General features: G+C 37.8%; 1 protein-coding gene across 23 annotated transcripts in view; it reads left to right on the top strand.

The window, feature by feature from the left end:
• Positions 1 to 21,846, top strand: part of TNRC6B (trinucleotide repeat containing adaptor 6B) — a 133,719-nt gene that overhangs the window by 29,283 nt on the left and 82,590 nt on the right. For 10 of the 23 annotated variants that reach the window (XM_075752109.1, XM_075752048.1, XM_075751947.1 and 7 more), the window contains one exon: positions 11,641 to 11,708. The exons of the other annotated variants lie outside the window; for them this stretch is intronic. In XM_075752109.1, coding sequence (XP_075608224.1) covers positions 11,641 to 11,708 — 68 coding nt within the window. The remainder of the gene's footprint in view (positions 1 to 11,640; positions 11,709 to 21,846) is intronic. 23 annotated transcript variants of the gene reach the window in all.

The raw sequence follows: 21,846 nt of genomic DNA, 5'->3' as shown, positions 1-21,846 counted from the left end.
TCATACTAGCTACTGTGTAGAAATGTAACTCTATCCCAGCCAAAACCAGTACAGTATGTTATCAGGGTCTATCTACTGGCTTTATAAAACCGCAGTTATAAACAAGGTAAAATTGTTGAGGACTTCACAAAAAAGAACGTGGAATTAAACAGACAATACTACTTGAACTATTGTAGAGGAATGTTGTTCATAGCTTAGTTATTTGGACATTTTAAAGGAAATTCAGGATCAAGTGCAAGATTTTGCCAGTTGGGCGTACTGTTTTCTGCAGAGGCAAGATGGGTTACTCATGTGAAACCTATTTACCCATAGTGAAAACTGCTAAAATACAGGTACTAAACTGAAAGATGACTCTCACTTTCCTAATCTCAGAATACCCTGAAGTGCTTTTGAAGGAGAAGGCCAATACAATGTTGTATGTTCTTTCCCTTGGAAAATACCATCATCTGCCAAATTGACTTTGAGATCTGTAAGAACTGTCATCATACAGGCCTTTGATCCAGCCTTTTCATATGTGCAGTTCATGTGGAGGAAATGTAATAGCATGGAATGTCATTGCAGTGAACAGGTGTGTATCTCTGATTTCTAAAGGAAAAAATGCTTCAGTCTTAAATAAAACTCAGTTTAGACTCACCTTTTCCATTCTTTTAAAGGTTCTTTCTTTTTTCATAATTTTTTTTTTTCCTCAACCAATAGCATCTCCTTCAGTTGATTACAGCAGCTTACAATACTTCACAAAACTGATGAAAAAGCAAATAATATTTGCTTAAAAATTAAAAAGCAGTTCTGCATTTGAGAGCTAATATGGTACAGTCCCACTATGATTTTGAAGATGGAGACAGTCAGGGACATTGCTTGGTGGCTTTGCTTACAAAGCATCTCATCATGCAGGTGTACTATTAGCACGCAATTTGAGGGTTTCTACCTTTTCAGAATATTGCCTTTTGATCTCTTTCCATTCAGTGTTGGCTTTAAAGTATTGTTGGCAGTGGTTGTAGTCCATGCCAATGTGTGAGTTATATAATCAGCCGCTTAAAACAAAATGTTGTAGATGTGAAAGTATTGATAAATGTTTTCAATCTTACTGACTTAGGGCAGGCTGAGGGAATAGGTATTTGGGGAGAGATGTGAACCACAGACAGTAAAAGCTTACTTTACCCTATCAAATCATTTGTAGTCTGATCAGTTTGGCTGAGTCATTGAAAGGTAAAACTTACTGGTCTCGTTGATTTTATATATTTGCAAGACTTCGTACATTTGCATGACCCTACAAGGATAACTTTGTTTTCAGTTTGTGAACTAGATGGGTATGAATTTGTTTCAGTTCCTCAAAATTTTTTCTTCTCTCATTGAGTGTGGAAGAAGTAGATATGGGGTTTGTGGAGAAGACCTTTGTGTTTTTTTTATTCTTGACACTAATAATAGTAGTGTTGGTCTTCATCATTACAGTAGAGAGAGTGTGTGGACAACTAAGGACGTTTGAACTCTGCAAAAAGGCATTGTGCAACATCCCCTGAGGGTAAAAGCAACATTAAAAGCATGTCAACATTTCCTGTCACTTGTTTAAAGTTTGTTCACTGAGACATTTGGATAGTAGACAAGGCAGTGTATTACGAAGAAAGGAGAATGTAAGAGTTGTCTACAGATATAGTAAGCCTGCGTGGAATTAGGTTGCTAAGAAATGTTACAGAAGTACTCTGAAACCATATTGGTAGGTTTCAACAGATAGTTTCCACGTGTGATTCCTAGAGAAATAACTTATTCCTGTGGTGGTTGAGTTTTGTGTTTGAGGACAAGTTGTAACTTATGTGAGCAAGAAAAGCCCAGGTTCTGTCTCCGATATAAGTGGGCGTTTTAATGGTTTGGTGGTCTGCCAGATATCTAACAACTTTAATAATCCTGAGAGATTTGGAGAAAATATACAAGCAAACAGCATCGTCAGTGGCTCTCTTGTGATTAAAATAAGTTTGGATTTACATTCTGAGAACTGCAGAAACTGGTAAGTAGCTGTACACTGTGAGTGTGAATAGCCTGTGTTCCTTCTTTTTGACAGCAGTCAAAAGTAGATGCCTAAGACAGGCTTAAAGCAGGGTTAATACCTACCTGTAACAGAATTGCTCTCAGCCTCCAGCTGCTTGTTGCTCAGGAACTTTCTGGGCCACTGGCAGTTTCTGTGTTTAGAATCCACACGATAGATTTCTCTTCTGTGAACGCAGAAAAAGTTAGTTCTTCTTTCTCTTCCTTGCCTGTCTGGTCAGATCCCTTAAAGCAGAATAATTTCAGCACCTCTGTGTGTGCCTGGATTATGTCACTTTCAGTCACTCCTGACAAACAGCAGAAAACAGTATTTGTGGTAGTGAACGTGATTGAATGTGTGGTGCAAAAGTGTAATTTAGTATTCAGTAATTCTGATTGTCACCTGTTTTCTTGAGCCATTAAAAATTCTTTTCATTGTTTGTGCCTGTTGTCCTTTTCTGGCAATGCATCATCTAGCTTTCCAAACCTAAGTGGAAGAGAGCAGTTAACGTGTTTCCTCTCTTCTCTGTCAGGGTGGTTAACAATGTGTGTATCAAAATATCTGCCACTTACAGATGTCAGTTTAAACTGCTATAACTTGTTCATGTGTGTCTGCACCATAAATAGTAAATTAACTGTAAAATGAATTAGCTAAATAGAGTCATTGGGCTGCATATGAGTGGCTGTTCAAAACAGTGGTGGCAGGTGAACTGTTCAAGGGCTTTCAGGTCAGATTTTTCCCCTAAATGGAAAGAGTAAAAGATTTGTTATGGAAGTATAAAAGATTTTTTCAGAGTTGCAGAAGTTAGCAGGAATTCATGGCTTGTGAAATGCTAATGATCTTTAGCTGAAGAGTAATACAGAAAGTTAGTTAAATAAAAGATGGGAATTATTCATGTCTTAGTAAATTCAGATTTTTCTGAGATCCATACTATGTATGTACAGAACACAGTAGGAAAGAAATGGATGGAGTGCATCATCAACTGTGGTGTAGGAAAAGGAGCGCACTTTTGCTTATATTCAGGATATGTTACGCATTTTGTGTCTGAGGTTGCTGAACTATTTTTCAAAGCTGCCTTGGCAGCTTCAGAGTTGAAGTTTTCAAATGGCATTTCTAGATATTCTGTCATACCATAACTTGAGCGACTTAAACATCTTTGGTGGTTGAAGGTGTTACCAGCAAAACAGTATCTTGCTGCAAACAACTAGGTAGTTCAAATTGCCTTCAGACCAAGATTCAGATGAAAATAAATAAATAAAAGCTGTTGCACTTGAAATACTTTGCAGCTAAGTAATGCATTTAAACAATTTTTTTTTAATTAAGTAAACATTCTTATCTGTACAGTATGAAATGTTGGCTGGGGTCCTGACCTTTTTTAGCATTTCCAAAGTGTGACTGTTGTTTTCATGATATTCATAAAACTGTTTTTATTTTAAGCTTAGCAGGGAAAGCTGCTTGGTATTTCACAGAATATTAGTTAACATAAACATTTTTAAAATTACATAGAAAATGGGCCATAGGTTATTTCTGCAACTGCTGGAAGCAAAACTTCTAGTCTTTTAACCACTGCTGCAGGTTTTGTGCTTATTTAGGTGAAACATAAATTGCATTTTCTGAGTTACGTAACTTCTCTATTCTTAATGATTAATTGAGCTGCCGTTGATAATCTGTCCTGTTGTTCTATAAGGATGATGCACATTTTAATGATGGTATGTGTTAACGTGTTGGCATTTATAGTTAGTGTTGTAACATGTCATTGAGTCAGGAATTAAAGTACCATTAGGCTTCATATACCAAACATAGGTATTAGATTAGTGATTTTAAAAAGTAATTATATGTGGTTTAAGTGTGTTAGCATTCAAAATGATTAGCACGGAGTACTGAATGCGATATGTGACTTAGCAGTAGGATTACATTAGTAAGTTTTTCACTTCTCTTTTTACTAACAGGAAAACCAGTTAGGACTGTGATGGTAATAACATTGAAATGCTGAACCTAGATGCTGATGAGAAACTTAAAGAAAATAGTGAGTAGGGTAGGACATGGTTCATACCTCGTGCTGGTATTTTTTGTGTATCAAGATTGCGCTTTGGCAAAATTGAGAGGGGGAAAAAAAGGGTAGAAATAGGTTCAAATGAAAATTTAGTAACATCACAATGCTGTACAAAATCCTGAAAGAAACCAAAAATTCAGATAACTTTTCATGCCTATCTTGCCTCTAAGACTTTGCTCTGTGTGGTTTGGAAAAAATACTTTGCTCTTTCTCATTTTTAGGAGCCGGGTCTTTTTAATATTTTCTTTCTTTTAAGTTTAAATCACTATTTCTAAGTTTTGGGGGTTTTGTACTGAAATTAAGGTTTAATCTAAAAAGTGTATTTTGGGACTAATTTTGCTAACCAATTTGTGCTATTCTATGCATATTTTGAGATGCTAGCTTAACACTAATTTATTTCTAAGAATTATTAAAGTGTTTCAGCTAAATTGCATTGATTTTTATTAAAAGAAGTTAAATTAAAAATTTAATTAATCTGTTGCTAATGAATAAAACTTTCCCCGATGCAGTTTGTCCAAAGTGCTCATAATAAAGCCAGGCAGAGAGGTGACTCAGCTTTCCTTTAATTTGTAGTAGTGATTACATTTCTGTTAGACTTCAAATTGTCTTTGAGATTTCTGACAAGTTCTAACTGCTTGGCGTTTATAGGGCTTCCACCGCTGTTAGCAGTAGTGACTAGTGACTAATTGCTTGGATTTTTAACGATTAGGTTGTGCAATTCTTCTTAAAACAAGTATTAGAGAGACAAAAGAAATGTTGATAGCCTGTTTACATAAGTGCTGTTGCTGATGATGATTGGGAAGGTGCACTCGTGTTAAAGTGGTGTTTTGTCACAGCTACTGCTTTATCAGTAGTAAGCTGGGCCTGCAGTAGACTGTTAAAATTAGCAGGTAACATAAAGCACTGGAAATGAATTGCCACAACCTGCAGAGAGCAGCTTTTGACCTTGGCTGGTCGTCACTGGAGTCTAGCTGTATGGCAGCTAAGGTTTTCAGTTCATGTGTGCTTGAGATGCTAGTGAACGAAGAGTCTTAAAAGAGTCTTCATCTGCTGTTCACTCAGGTGGCTAGTTGCAGTCTTTTCTATAAAACAGAAAAAAAAAAAAAGAAACCAAACCCATAGCTATGAAAAGGAACTATGGAATTAGTGGAAAAAGGTAGTGGTAGTAGCTCTCTGATGAAGCTGCGTTAATATGTTTCTATGACTGGTGAAGACAAAATACTGCTTAAAATTAATAGCTTTTTGTAATAAGTATAGGATTTCTTACAAGCACCTGTCTTTTTCCTTGAGAAAATGATTGGTTTCTCTCATGCTCAGTTCAGTTTTGGTGGGCTAATATATCTAAAGGAGGTGTTGAATCTTGTTAGGAAAATGTGCTTTCCGACATCAGGATTCAGGAAAAATGAGGCTTTTGCCCTTGAAACTTTCTGACCCTTCAAAGTGTGGCTGACTTTATCTAGGAACTCCAGATTAGGTTTACTCATTAATCAAATCCATTAGGGTCTCAGTTTTAGAAAGAGTAGTATGAAACTGTAGTAATAGGTGTTGCACTTCTGGGGGAAAAAAAAAAGTAATAGTTTATTATGTCTAAGCTCCTTGTGGTATATTTCATTTTCTAAAAATTAAGTATTGAATGTCTAATTGTGAATAGCTTTTTTAACTTACAGAAAATGATTTGCCGTTTATTTAGAACACTCAATGTGTACACTTTTGTCAAAATTTGGATATTCACAGGTGCCTGCCTGGCTTTTTAAGGGGAAAAAAACATTTGAAATAAGAAAATAGGGAGTTCAACAACTTGCGGTTCCTTGTTTTAAAAATGCAAGTTTTCTATTGACTTCCCTGCCCCCGCTGTTTAAGAGTGTCTTTCTCATTCTTGCTTTCCGTTGAAGCCTTCTCCACCCGGTGCCAGGAGAAGCAGGTGTGGCGTGTGCTTCCTTCAATTCCTGCTCTTGGAATCAATATCTCCCTTTGCAGTCCTTTTAAGTGAAACTAAAGTGTCTCAGATCTCTGCCATTCCACCTTTTCTTCCTTCTTTGGGAGGAATACAGTAGGTGTCAAGGGTTTTGTCTCACCTTCCCCTCTTTTTCTATGTATTCAGGACAATTGCATTTCCTACGTATGGTGTAAGTCAAGAGAGAACAGAGATTTAGAATATGTCTTTTCAGAATGCTTGCAGTTAGCCAGATCTGTTGTGGTTGCTGTATGCTGTGTATGGCTGAAACTTGGTGAGGGCTTTGGGCTCCAGCTTCCTTAAAAACAAGACTAGAAGAGTGCTGGATGTGATGGTGATGATAGATGTGAAGAGAAACTGAGACACTTGTGGGGAAAAAATGTGCATAGGAATTCTATAAGAACTGTGGGTAGAGAAGAAAAAGAAGAATATTTTCAGCTAACTGTGGCTCTTATGTGCTGTTCCTCTCTCCAGTTTGTCCTCAGGTAGTCACTTAATCAAAAGCTTAAAATATGTTCTCATCCTTTCTGCAATGGGACACTACTATTGTCATTGGGAAAATAAGACCTAAATATTTCCATTTTTAAGTACTTTTTTTTGATCTCAAAAATAGGTCTTATGAATAGATTAGCTGGGCCTAAGAACGATTTTTAGGAAAATGTAAACAATGTCTGTGGAATTTTACTGGGGCAGTTTGCTCATTTAATTGTTTTCAGAAGGCTGTTTGTCAGATATCTCTTTGAATTAAGATGAACTATCCAGTAAAGCGATTCTTACTTTTAAATGTCAGGGAAAGCTGGAAATGCATATTAATTTATAAGCTGCTTCTGGAATTTTCAGAAGCCTAAATAAACCATGTAGCATTTTCTAGCAAAAAATTTAAACCCTGCAAATTTAAAAGTGAAAAATATAGATCACTGATCATGAAATTATTTAACATATGCAGGCAAGCAAAAGAAAATTTGAGGCAAGGTTCTGCAAAAAGAGGAATGCAAAAATTGCTATAGTGGATCAGGCCCATGGAATGATCTTTATATATAACTTCCCCTTTCACTTTGTAAAAATGATCTCATTGCCAGAAATGGAAAAGCTTGTATTGCTATTGGTTTTTAATCTTCTAAGACACAAATAAATCTTCATATACATGTCTATATAAAACATAAAATCCACAAGGACTTGCAAAATTCGATATTGCAATTTGTACAACAACTAATTTTTTGTCTGTTTAATAGTATATTTTCCACGTGATTGTATATCCTTTTATGTTATTGGGTTTTTTTTGTCAGTGGGGTAGGTTTTATTTATATTGTGGTAGCAAGGGGTGATATTTGTTACAACACTGTCAAACTGTGCTTTTTTTGTGTGTCATACCTCAGTCGTGTCTCCTGCAGTGAGGGAGATCTGCAACCCACATGTTGGATTTTATTTGTGTAAAAAATGTTCCCTCTACCTCAGACCTTTCTTTATTCTGAGCGCTCACATTTCTGGAGTGTTGTGGAGGGGTTTTGAGCCTTCGCTGGCTGTACTCATGGACGCTGTTCCAAAACAGGACGTACTATGGTTCTGCTACAGTCATTTCAGTATTTTTCCTGTATTACTCTTTGGCATAGTTTAGGTTTTTTGGTGGTGGGTTTGGTGTGCGTGGTGGGTTTTTTTGTTTGGTTGTGGGTTTTTTTAAATGGGATTTTTTTCAGTGGTGGGGAATTTTTCTTCTCTTTTGCCTTTTTTTTCTTCTCTTTTGCCTTTTTTTTCTTCTCTTTTTGATGTAACTTTCTAAGATATTTTTCTGAGACCTTTCCACACTGAAGTGCAGGTTCTTGCTGGGTTCAGAATTTGGTTGGATTTTTTCTTCTCCTATACATTTCCTCTCAACATTAAACTGAATCTATTTTTGTGTTCATAGGATTGCTGGGAAATTCAGGTCACAAGGTCACTAGTCTGACCTGCTGAAAACAGGGTCAGCTATGAGATCAGACCAGGTTATGAGGGATTTTATCCAGTCTGGCCAGCAAGGAGACTACAAAACTTGTCTGAGCTTATCAGTTCCAGTGCTTGACTGTTCTCCTGGTGAAAATGAGTCATCTTATATCCAGTCTGGACTTCTCTTGTTTCTTGTCTGTTTTCATTGTTTCTTGTCCTGTCACAGTGCATCACTGTGTGGGGCTTGACTCCTTGCTGACCTCTTTGTAGATAACAGACAGGCTGTTAGGTCTCCCTAAAGCTGTCTCTTCTCCAGGCTGAACAAGCCCAGCTCCCTCAGCCTCTCCTCACAGGGCAAGTGCGTTGACTCTCTGAACATCTTGGTGGCCTACTGCATCCACTTCATGGATGTGTTTCTTGTATTAGGGGACCCCAAATGAGGTGCATTAGACCATATCTGGAATAATAAGCACTGAGTAGAGGTGATAATCTGTTCCCTCATCTGCTGGCAAGGCTGCTCTTAATAAAGCCTGGGATACTGTTGACCTTTCCTGCCAGGGCACACTGCTGGCTCATGATCAGCTTGCTATCTGCCAAGACCTTTTCCACAGAACTGCTCCCTAGCCAGTCTCCAGCCTGTATCATTGCCAAGGCCTCTCAGGTGCAGGGTTTTGTGTTTGTCCTGTCTGAATTCATGCAGTTCCTGTAGGGTCCATTCCTCCAGCCTGTCTAGGTCCATCTGAATCTGTCTTTGGATGTGTTGACTGAACCTCTTCACCCTAGCTAAGTATCATCTTAAAAATCTGACCAGAGCGCACCCTACCACCCTTCAAGTTATTGGTAAAGTTGTTTAATGGACTTGTCCTAGGGTAGACCCCTGCAGCACCCCACTTGTTATGTTACCTGGAGGCTGGTATCAATGCAGCAACCGTTATCCTCTGAGCCTGACTAGCCAACTGCTTCCTACCAGTCTAGTTGTTCATCCATTATAAAAAGAGATATTTTTTTCTGGTTCACTAATACTCAATTTCTTGAAGTTCCCATGTCCTCTTTTAGTGTCTTGATGCATTTTATTGTTAGCTTTTTTTATCAGTGAAAACCTACCAATTAATCTTTATGTAGTGTATTGAACAGTTTCTGTGCTCATAAGTACTTTCTTAGTCTGTGACTAATTTTCTTGGTGAACTTACCATGAGAAACTTTGTCATTGCCTTTCTCTAATTTACAAGAAGCCCAGCTCTTTTTTTTTTTTCTTTGCTGACATAATCGTATCATATCTTCTTCATTTTTTTTATGAAACAGGTTTTAGTCATTTCAGATACTTTTGCCTACTGTCTGAAGTAGAGCAAGCTGATTAATGTTCCTCAAAGTAGATGGGATCTTCTAGTTGCTTTAAAACAGATCATGCCTGGACCTACAATCTTCTTGTCTCTGGCTCAGGTGATTTGTTGTTTTTAATTATTTGCCCACTTCTCTTTGAAATGGTAATTTTGATAGATATGCATGCTAGATGATAATGTGTCTGGAACAGCTATGTCACTAGCATTCTTCATATAAAATTCATATTAAAGCAACAGTTTTATGGTCAATACTTCAGCAATTGCCTTGTCCTGGTGGTCTACTAGATGCTCTAGTTCTCATTCCAATTTCTTGTTTATGATCTGATAAAATCATTTCCTGGTCCTTTCTAAGTTTTTGTTGGTTTTAAATTCATTCCCATTTTATACTTCAGTTTTTATGAGCTCTCCTTTTCTACAGGTTCATTAAATTGAATTTCTATTTTATACGGGAATTTTGTTAGTTTAGCACTATATATGCTGTATGTAGTGCTTCTTTACTCCCAAATGCTGTATTTCATCTTTCTTCCCAGTAGTGGCCACAAACTGTTCCCTTGCTTACCATTCATATGAATTGTACTTGTTTCATACCAGCAACAGGCTAAAATACCTCCCGATTTCAAGTGGTGTTAAGAGTAACTCTTAAACATTTACCCTCACGGACAGAACCATGCTGGTTTGCTATGTGGCCACAAATCTGTAGCTGTTTACCAGCTGTCACACTTGTGTGTTAACATCTGCAACAACAGAATTAGTGGAATCAATACCTTTCTCTTCAGCTAGACAGTTTTGACTCCAAATGTTAGAGTTCTTGAGAATCAGATATGGACTGAGGTACAAATAGATTTCAGTGTGTCTGATACGGTGGGAATACATGGATAAAAGTCCAAGCTATTTTCAAAACTGTAATGCAAAACTTTCTTGCTTTCAAATGAAAATACTGTTTTGACTATGGGTCACATGGGTACATGTTTACAAATGTGAAATTACCTTACACACATTTGATTGACTGTCTGTATTCTGGATGTCATTACTTCCTTATAGTTCATCAGTTTCTTGATTCATTTGTGGTTTTGCTTAGGGCTGTGTGTGTGCAGGCAATTAACGTAATTTCTGATATCCTTGTTAGATGTCAATATGCAGATAATGTTTTTTGTCAGTATTTTTGAGCTGTAAACAGGATCAAGGTACAAATAAGTAAACTTCATTCTTTTGGGGGGAGGGTAGGGGCACAAGGGAAAGTGGCCGCTAGATTTTTGGGTTGGTCTGGTTTGGGGTGTTCTGTTTGTTGGTTTTTTGGGTTTGGTTTTTTTTTTCTCTTTCAAAGACTGACTAAACCATGTTATCTTTACTGACTGAATAGTGCTTCTCTCCTCTTTCCAGTTTAATGTAGTGGATCGTGGATTTGTATGTGATTATGATTTAGTTGCTTTATTGTATGGCTTATTGAATGTTGCAGTGTGGCCTGTTTGCTGGTTTCACATGAAGTGGGGCATTGCTAACTGTGTATCTGGATGTTTACATAAAAGACTAAGTGTGTGTGGTGAATTTTTGTATAAAGAGAAGAATATTTTGCTACCTGTGCAAGAAATTCTGGCTGATTGAAGTAATTAAATGAAGAGTGTGTAATTAATTAATGATCAAATATAATGTAATTCTTTCTGGCCAAAGAAATTACTGAAAATGTATGCTAAAACTGTATTTTAAAAGCAAACAATTAAACAGAAAACTTCCTTAGTGCCCTTGGAATCTTTTAACATGTGAGCCAAAGGAAATGCCTACCTTATGTTGTCATTGGAACAGCATCTATTTGAGGTTCCCTTAGGCCTCTTTTTTTACCCTGCTAACTAAGCTATGTGTGTGCAGTGAAAGTCTCTTTTTCATATAAAAGTTATTTTTCACAAATAGTACTCTGCTTTCATAGCAGTTTCTGTCTGGAGTTAATAAGTTTCTTTGAAAATTCTGTTTTTTCTCTGGAGATGTTGATAGACGTAACTTTTTTTAATTCCTGCTTTATATGAAAGGAAGAAGCGGTAGAAGCTATACTTATTCAGAATGACAAAGGAAGTCCGTAACAGAGCAAAACTTAGAACCTAGATACCCTGACTGATAGTCTTCTGCTGTAGCCATTAAATCATTCTTTTTCCATTGTAAGATTTTCTGACAATTGTGCTATAAAATGATACCATAGCAATGGGGTTGGAGATGTACATATGTTGCTAAGAAACTACATGATTTGTTCTGAACCAGCCACTGTGATAAAGTGGCTGTCTTAAGTTGTTGCGTATGGAATAGGGCCACTTTAGGTGATGTGCATTTTGCTCCACCGATTTCTGACCTGCAATGCTTGCCTTTGCAGATGGAACATGAGGATTTTGTAATGGAGGGGCATGGCAAGACTCCACCTCCTGGTGAAGAAAACAAACAGTGAGTCACACGTTTATTTAAAAAGGGCCTTACCATAGTAAATGGTGTGAAGCACTCTTGTTTAAATGTGCTGGGAGCATTGGTTGTTCATTTGGTGCTCGCCCTTTTGGTTCCTTAAATATCTATATATAATAGTGGATGGTGGCTGAAAAAAAAAGAAAAAGCAGGATGTTGACTTGCCTTAAAATTAAAAGCATAGAAATATGCATTGCAATTTCAGAAGGTAACTCAGAAGTTGTTGTAGAAGGGATAATCATTCTGGAAGCTTGGCATTGACATAGTGAGTTTATACATGAAGTTTTTATACAGCTCTTCTTCACTGAAATAATGTGAAATATGATAGAACCAGGGCCCTCCTTTCGATGTGCATATGGTAGATTGGTCCTCTTTGAAATACGAGCCTTATTTCCTTAGAAAGTGTTTTAATGAAAGAACAGAAATTGTAAATAAAATGCTCTTTGGAGGATGAACCATCTAAGATGCTGGTACGCGGTGCTTTAGGGAAAGAAGCTTGATCGGAGAAGAAAGTGACGTATTTCCATTAGCAAAAGGCACATTAAAATGGCTTTTTCATATGATTTCAAACTGAAATCCAGTAATGGTTGGGGTTTTTCCTGGGTTTTTGTTCAGATGGGAAGAACAGAGCTTTGTCCTAGCAGCATTGCAGTGATGGTTGTCTTCTGTTTTTTTTTTTTTCTTTGGTTAATGCAATGCTAATTCAATTTTGATATCACAATTAAAACTTTTTTCCTGACCTGCCTTTTGGAGCAAGCAAGAAGGTGGTCTCATCCCCCTCCCCATGCCTAATTGAAGATTTCCAATGAAGGAGGAAGTTCTCACTGATCAGCAGTATGCTTGTTGCAGAAAGGCTGGGATTTGACTTGGGGTGAAGATCTTCCTTGCCTTCTAGATAAGCTAGCAGTTGTAAGTCCCCTGCCTCTGTGACAGTCAGAAACCATTTCTGAGGTAGCCAAGATGAGTTCAGGGAAGTTCTAGTGCTGAACATGCACATTCTTTTCATCATGGAAGCAAGCCAAACTTCTCAAAGTAATTGCTGCTATTTCTTTCTATTCAAACTGCCCAACTTAACTGTGGTACCAAGAGATAACAAAGCTTGTTGAAGTAGAAACTTTCAGAAAGTTCCAGAAGAAAAATCAGTACAGAAATAAAAAGTAGGAGTTAAATTTCTGCTCTTCTGAATTGTTTCTTTAGATATCTAGTATAATGAAACACATTATTGTAGTGAATATGATGGAGGTTGTATTGGATTTATCCTTGTGTTTGCTGTCTTGTTTTAGGTGCAAGTGGAAGCTAGAATTCCTTTACAGTTGACCTGATCTCTAATTAGAGCTTTTCAAGTGCCTTACAACATTATCTCTCTCTTCTCCAAAACTGTGTTTATTAGAAGGAGAATATGATTAGTGATAGGCAGGATTTTTATTTTTTTTAACTAATAAATTTGTGTTCAGGTGGCCTCTGGGATCTTATCATACAGATCCTGTCCTAAGGAGTATCATTCTATGATTCCTAATAATGTTGTAATAATATTTTGATGAAAGTCTAAAGGTGCAATTTTAGTAATGCAACTAAGAGATGAAGATACTTGTTTTGTGCAACTGTAGCATAATGCCAACAAAATACTATTGTAGCTGTTGCTCTTAAATTTAAATCAATCACTTGAATATTTTTCTATCCATAATGTCAAATTTTCAACTGCCTAACAAAATTGTCTGCCTTTGTAGACCTTACCTCTTGTTGTGAGTGACATTAATCTGGCATCTGAGATAAACAAATGATAATCACACAATGGATCAGTAATTTGTATTCTTAAATGACTCCAAAAAGCTGCATTGATTTCAACTCTTTTGCTGTAGATCGCAAAAGAAAAAAAATCTGAAATTGCCTCTTCGTATTATTACTTGCATTAGCATTACTTGCATTAGCGATTAGTTGGACATCCTGGAGTGGACCTAGTGAAGGGCCACAGAGAGGGACTGGAGCATCTGACATAGGAGGAGAAGCTGAGAGCGGAGCTGGGACTGTTTAGCCTTGACATGAGAAGACTTGGGGGAGGATCTTACCTATGTGTGTAGATACTTGAGGAGGGGACTAAGGAAGACTGAGCCAAGCTCTTCACAGTGGGGCCTAGTGAAGAGGCAATGGGCATAAACTGAAATTCAGGAAACTCCACTGAACATAAGGAAATTTTTAATTTTTTTTTACTGTGAAGTGTGGTCAGACCTTTGAAATAGGTTTCCCAGAAAGGCTGTGCCACCTTCATCCTTTAAGATATTCAAAACCCAGCTGGACACAACCCTGGGCAGCCTGCTGTAGTTAACTATACTTTGTCAATTCCACCCCTTTGCTCAGTCTCAGAGATCCCTTCCATCTGCAGTGATTCTATGACTCTGTATACATGTGTTTACTGTTGTCCTCCTAGTTGGTCTGAAATAAAATTGGAGCTTGTTAGTGAAAAGAAGATCATAAGTTTGAATGTAGAGTCAGATGTCAGGGATTATTTTTTTTCAGTGCTTTTAATTTGCTTTCCTGAAAAGTTGGCCATGTTAATTTAATTGCCTTTCATAGGCAGCCTGATCTGGGTAACTGTACTGAGATTGTTGAAGAAGTAAGTATTCAGAAGATACGGTTTCAGCAACTGCCCTGTGAGAGAGCTAACTTGTGCCAGAGTGCTGGAGGAGTCTGGAAGTGTTAACCTCCTAGGCAAGCCCAACAATTTCTTAATATTTAACTGCATTCCAAGGGACTCAAAGTTTGAGTGGGCAATGAAAGAACAGAAGTAAAAAGATACTTCTGAGAGACTTTCAGTGGAAGCAGTGGTTCTTACCTACCCCCAGTTTCATTTGAAATTTCCTTTGCTAAAGTATAGCTTCATAATGGATTCCAAGGAGCCAGCATCTGTGGATAACTTCTGGCATTTTATTTCTGAAATTCAGCAGAGTTCTTCAACTCAGTTTTGACTCAGGGATAAAAACTAGGCATTGCAAGAGTATCTTCTAGTATTAAAAAAACCTCAAACCCTGCTTCAGTGTCACAAACCTTTCTTTTGCTGTACTGAACAGTTCTTTCAGGCAGACTTACTGTTCTAACGTTGCAGCATTTTAAGATATTTTGGTTGAACTGTAGATGGTACCTGAGAACTGCTGTCTGCTGGTATCTCTCAACTTTGTGGGGACGAATTATCCAGTTAGGCTGTATATAAGGTCTTTAGACATCTTCAAATGATCATTTACGACATGAATGTAATTTATTTCAATGGAAGCTAATTATGAAGAAGAGCAGTTACGAATTCAAAATCCTCAGTACAAGTGAAATATGGAAAAGGCATACGCGTCCCAAGTCCTGTGGAAGATTTGCAGTTTATGCACTATGCCCGTGTCACAAAACTGTCATGGTTGTGCAGCAATGAGGGCTGCTACTTACTCTAAAAACCACACTTCAAAAGAAGCAATTCTACCTGGACTACTGGAGCTGATAGTGGCTGTCTTAGCCCATGCTTCTGCTCTGGCAGAGGACCAATGGACTCCTTGAAATAGTTACTCCTCAGTTTTTAAGTACTCTGTAAATTCCTCCCTCCTCTCAGCTCTCTGGTATGTGATATAACTGTGTTTTTCACTTGACCACATTATTTGGTTATGTGGCTAATAGGTTTGGTAAGAAACCGCTTTCCCTCCCTCCCAAAGGACAAGTTTGGAGAAAGATCAGTATCACTATGTTTAATTGCAGGTGAACATTTTGTTAGAGGCGTTCTCTCGTATTTTCATCCATTATGAAGAGGTTGACCTGAATTGCCGTGCTTAGGGAGTAAATATTATCTCCCCCCAAAATACTTACATTTTACATGGCAGTAGCTTCTTGCTGCCTTAGCAATTGTAATAGGACTTTTACTTTTTCACTGCTAGAACAAAGATTAATAGGCATCTTTGGTCCAGAAACATCTTTCCAAAACAGTCAAACTTCTGTTGATGAGCAGAGAGCAGCTTCTCTTTGTACTTTTTTGTAGGGTAGGAAAAAAATTCCGTTCAAGTCCTTAAATTGAGGTTGTACTCCTAGTTCTAGCAGTATTAATTAGCAACTCTGCCTGTGCTAATAAATTATCCCTTGCTGTCACCACTAGAAACGTAGGTACCTTGATCTATTGCTGAAAGGGATTGTGTAATTAAAAACTACTCCTTTTTGTAACAAAAATGTAAATGTTTTACCATTCCTGACGGACAGAGAAAGTCTGTTTGACAGTAGCTATTCAGACAAAAAGTGAGCCAAGTTCATACTCATGTTTACTCGCAAGGTAAGCCAAGCTATTACTGCTGTCTGAAGGAACTCAGTTGGTTATTTCCCACCTGCTGTTTTTTAGTAATGGCACAGAAAGGTCTTTAACTATCTTGTCAATTTGTATATCTGGAAGTGATTCATATTATAAGAAAGACAACAAACCAGGATAAATTTTATAATTTACACAGTATCAATGGTTAGACCTACTGGATAGCCTTTTCCCTGGCTTGATGGTATAATGTTCAGATTCTGAGGCAAGAGTTCTAATAAGACGCCCCCCCCCCCAAAATTGCAGTAATCCCAGGAAGAGATTGCAGCCCATGAGAATCACAAAATTGTTGTTTTAAATTTGGTAGTGTTCTTTTACATTATTCTTTGACACTTCAGCAGGAATATTCAGCGTCTTCCTGGATTCGTGTGATACTATAACTAAAAGAAAGCAGTAGCTAAAATGGTCTAAGGTGGAAAGAGGAATCCTAGACTAATGAAATAATTTAAGTTGGAAAGGACCTCTGAAAGTCATCTTGTCCAATTCCATGCTCAAAGGAGGGCCAAATTTGAAGGTTAGATCTAATTTCAAAGTTGTATTAGGCTTCTCAGGATTATTCTAGCGCCTTTCTGGGCAATCTGTTGCAATGTTTGATCACCCTCACAATGGCGAAAATTTCCTAATACTCAGTAAGAATTTTCCTTTTGCAAGTCGTGTCCATTGCCTTTCATCTTCAGTGTGCATGTCTGAAAGTGTGTCTCAGTCTTCATTAAAACTTACTTCTGCGTTTGCTTAGGTAGCAGAATTATCCAGCCCCTCTGCTTAGTTTTGTCATTTTAAAGCTAAGCGAAACAAGCTCTATCAGCCTTTCCTTGTACTTCAAATTAAGGAGCCAGTTAATAGGCCAATCTTCCTTTGTTTTCAGCAGCCTGCCAATATTGGGTGCACATGTAAATATTGCTGCCACAGTGGTGTGAAACAATCAACCTTACTCTTTCATAGTGTTTCTGAAAACTATAAAAAGGCTGCAGTGGTATATCCTGTAGATGTCTGCTTTTGTTAGTGAGAATGCCAGACATAGTTATGAAGTACTACAGTATTCTTTTGAAGGGTTTCTTTAATGTTAAAATCCCATGAAGGACCCTAGCCCTGTAGCATAAAACACTGTTCTTACCAAATTTAAAGTAAACGGTTAGCTAAATGCTTGCATAACTAGGGTATTGTTTGATGTTTTAAGGACATTCCATATTACAGAAGGTATTGAGATTTGTCTTGGGTGTCATTGCACCTTTTTAATTTACTGACATTACCAACTTAAGCAGAAGTGTTTTGGTTTTTTTTCCTGAAGATTTGTGATGGGATTTTCAAAGTAGCCTCCAGATCCTAATTCAGATTATCAAGTCAGATTTAGGGTACCTAAATTTGGGTGTCACCCCAGATTCTATTGAAATACATGGCAAGTGTCCTGGTTTCAGCTGAGAGGATTGATTTTTCTTCATAGTAGCTGGTGTGGGGATACATTTTGGATTTGTGCTGGAGACGGCATTGATAATATAGAGATGTTTTTGTTCTATGGACTTATTGTTGAGCAGTGTTTACACGGGGCCAAGGCCTTTTCTGCTTCTCACACTGCCCTGCCAGCGGGATGGCTGGGGGTGGACAAGAAGTTGGGAGGAGACACAGACAGGACAGGTGACCCAAACTGACCAAAGGGATATTCCATACTATATGATGTCATGCTCAGTTTATAAGGAGCTTGGGGGAAGAGGGGGGGGGGGGGCGGCGGCAGCGTTCGGAGCAATGGCGTTTGTCTTCCCAAGTAACCGTTACGCGTGACGGAGCCCTGCTTTCCTGGGGATGGCTGAACACCTGCCTGCCCATGGGAAGTGGTGAATTAATTCCTTGCTTTGCTTTGCTTGTGCGCGCGGCTTTTGCTTTACCTATTAAACTGTCTTTATCTCAACCCACGAGTTTTCTCACTTTAACTTCTCTAATTCTCTTCCCCATCCCGATGGGGGGGGGGGGGGGAGTGAATGGGCGGCTGCGTGGTGCTCAGCTGCCAGCTGGGGTAAAACCACGACAGCAAGTTAATGTCTTTCCTTGAAAACATCAACGATTACATTCAAAAGTAAAGGTGTAGATGATTTTTCATTGCTGATTGTTCTATGTGTGTGTAGAATAAGTAGCCCATTAGAGAAACGTCCCCAGACACTGAAGTCCTCTGTCCAACATCCTAACAAGCCACCACAGAGACACATGCTGTGTCTGTAGTGGCCATACTAGACACTTTTATGACAGGGTGTTGCAGTTCTGTTAGTGTGTCAGAATACACTTCAGTCCCAGCGATAATTCAGGCTAGCTCTGGTATTGGCATCTGAGGAGGAGAGTTTAAACTTTGAAATTTTTTTTTCTTTTACATCCTTGGAGATTTGAAAGGATATTTGAGGGCACAAAACCATTAGACTAAAACTTAGGATGAAAACTGATCCAACTAAGGTTTCAGGAGTATTTTCAGCACCTTCTTATTGTAGGAGTATTTTTACTCCCTGGAGTGGAGTGAGTGGCAGGACAAGTTTGCATTTGAAGGCAACTCTACCTGTGTATATAAGGGAGGCCTGAGGTATAGAGAAAAGAATTGCCCTTTGTTGTGCAATTGAGTGGGTAGAAATGGTTGAGACAGCAGTGAATTCTGTATCTGGAGAGGCAGCTGTGTTTTAGCCATAAGACTGGTAGGTCAATAATGTTGCAGAAGTTGGCTTGCACCCTTTATAATACAGTACTTCTGAACAGTTTAGCAAAAATATGTAGAATTTATACTTAAGCACTTTAAAATGCCAAAAGTTGCATTAATTGTCTTCCATGTTTTGTCAGTTCAACATTATACTTAAATCTTTTGAAATTTTTGTATTTAAAATAAAAGGTATTACCCATAAGAAAATTCTAGTCTGAGTATTCTAAGTAAAAATAATTTAAAATTAGGTGTTCACTTCTGCAAGTTAGTCTTGAAAATATTTTCAATAGTTTTTTCATGGTTTTTTTTTTTATTCCCCATCTCACCTACCATAAATTAGGTAGCAAAGCATATAGCCCTGTATGTCTTATTTTGTCATGAGCAGATACAGGGTTTCCATGTACCTCGGCTAACCCACACCATTACTGTACGCTTATTTTGCAAGTGTTTTCTCAATATGTGGAAAAACAGAAGCCAGATGACTGTTGAGGAAAAAATAGCTATGGGAGATCACACAGAAATAAAGTCAACTTTGGAGGTTAAGTTTCCACTTGCTATCCCAATGTGTTTAACCTGCACTGCTGCTGAATATTGAGAGGGGCAAAGATTTGTGGACAGTGTACGTTCTAAGTGTGAATAGTTTGGCACTTCTTTTCCCCAGGATTTTATAGTACTTTCTTCTAGATGTCTTGTGGTAGGAACAGGCTAGTTTGTTTGGGTCGTCCCCTCCCCCGATCTGTATTTGTACTATGTAGGAAGTGCACAAAGCCTGCTTCTGAATTTTCAGTCTCATCTGATCAAGAGACTTCTTTACATTTGTTGTCTTTCCAAAACAAGAGAAAACTATATTTTCCAATCCAGCTTACTGATTTATAAATATAATATTGCAAAATACTCAGAGTAGAAGTGTCACATATTACCCTTGATACAGTTGGTTTCTCTAATCATTGCAGTTAGTAGTAATTCTGATTGCTAGTGAAACAGAGGGTATTCTGATTTACTGCTGTCTTAAAGAGCTTACTGTACTTTGAAGGGGAGAGCATTTGTATACTGATCAAATTCCTAAAATCCCAGAGCCTCTTCATTTCAGACACACACACCCCCACCCCAGCGCCTGTCCTCTAGTCCCTTTCTAGGAAGCAAACTATCTACTGGCCACTCTACTGACATCTCAAGTTCATTGTCCAGGAAGTCGTTTGTTTTTTTTTTTTTTTTAGGTCTGGTTGACTAGTGGCTATTCCCTCTCCCAAGTTGCCACTTCCTCAGGAGCTGCCTGAGGTAACTGCCCTCTGATGTATCATTTATATGGATGGTTGGACATTGGTCTCTTTTCAGCATTTCACTGCTATTTAGATGGCAGCTGTTGGATGACATCTTCCATGGGAGTGAGATAACGGACTTAAAGAACAGCAAGCAAAATCATTTAAGGACTGTTAATAATTTTGAGGCCTGTCTAAATTAATGTTTTGTCTATATTCTTAATGTAAAAATAGATGTTAATTTAGATAAATTTCTGTGGTATCTACACCAAGTTGGTGCCACACATTTTGATTTGCTAAGGATTCACTTTTTGGACTGTTAGCACATCAGTGGCATCATAAATGTGTATGAATTACAGTCCTAAAACTTTTTTCCTTTTGCATCCGATTTAAGTTGCTCTGTGCTTTTTTCCCCTGCTTCATTCTCTTCAAAGAATAAATACATTCATTAAGTCTTTGGTATTTTTTGTGTGTACACCTGGATGAATGGTTGAATCTTCCTTTCAAGGAGATGAAGAAGGCAAGGGGAAAAAAAAGTCTAATGGTTGTATGTTATATTACAGTTTGTGCTCTCTTGTTGTTTCCTGTGTCCAGAAAATACACTATCCACTATGGCTTAGAGAAATCAGAGTTTAAAGGATAAAAAAGGTAAATGGTCTTGAAGTCCCAAAACATGGTTCTAAGTTGCAGATCCCATCTAGATCCTTCAGGGACTGACAATTATTGATTAAAGAAGGGAAAGGAAGAAAAAAAAGCAAACTCTTTATTCTGTGTAGAAGATACGACTTACTTAGTATGACTAAAAATACTTTGCTCTGTGGTCAACATGGTATGAATTAAAAACTTGTTTACAGAGATATTTTAGAGCTCTTAAGCCACACTGCTCCTCTGGCATGCTGTGATCTGGAGAGCTGGTATGATTTCTTTTACTCCTACCTAGATAGATAGAATTCGCTGAGCTCTTTGGTCTTCGTTGAAGTTGATCATATTTGGGGGTTGTACTGGTTTTAGGTTAGTGCATGCATTTGAATATTTGTGACAGCTACAGCTTGTAGGATTTTTCTGCATGAATAGCTAGCTGTTTCTTTCCTGACGTTTCAAACTGAAAGGCTGTACATGAAGGCAAATTGCTTAGGAAAGATGTTCAAGTCACTTGGAAAGATCAGTTTACAGATTTTTGCAGCAATAAATAGAACTTTTGTTAGAAAAATGAGTCAAATGAGGGAAATCTTCTCTTACAGTAATCCATTGAATATGCATTCCTTTTGTATTCTGCTTTTACTTCGGGGCTTTGTTGGTTTTGTGGGGTGTTTTTTTTTTTTTTGTTTTCGGGTTTTTTAAATTTTATTTTATTTAACTTACCATATTATGGTTCCTCTAATGAGAATAAAGGAAAATGGGTTGGTGCCAGCTCCAACCAAGATGCCAGAAATTCCTTTGCTTAGAGGTTTCTGGGCCAGTGATTGAACTCCCCATACTAAAACTAAAGGCAAGTTAGAACAATTTGCAGAGAGGTATTGGTCTATCACACCATAAATTAAAAAAATAATAAAATCTAAGTACAGTATAGCTTCATTTTAGGTGGAAAAAAAAAAGAAGATTGAACCAGAGTAAGAGTGACTCTTTCAGTTCAAAAAATCTTCCTTGTCTTTTGTGAGACCTTCCATAAGTGTTTGTAAGAAATCTGCTTTGCTTGAGCAGACTAAACCAAAGTGAGTAGAGTATACTCAATTGCAGTAGAAGCATATCTAAAAGCTCCATATAAAGAAGGGGTCTTGTTGTGGTAAAGTGTTTGTAGACATGAAAGGTAAGTTTTTCATTAAATATTCCAACCTGGTCAGATGAAAATGCTTGCTGCTGTCTGTTTTA

This window comes from Balearica regulorum, chromosome 1, assembly GCF_011004875.1.
Source record: "Balearica regulorum gibbericeps isolate bBalReg1 chromosome 1, bBalReg1.pri, whole genome shotgun sequence".
In the NCBI taxonomy this organism is placed as follows: Eukaryota; Metazoa; Chordata; class Aves; order Gruiformes; family Gruidae; genus Balearica; species Balearica regulorum.
Note: the sequence above shows the minus strand (reverse complement) of the source record. Positions and strands in the feature narration are given on the sequence as shown.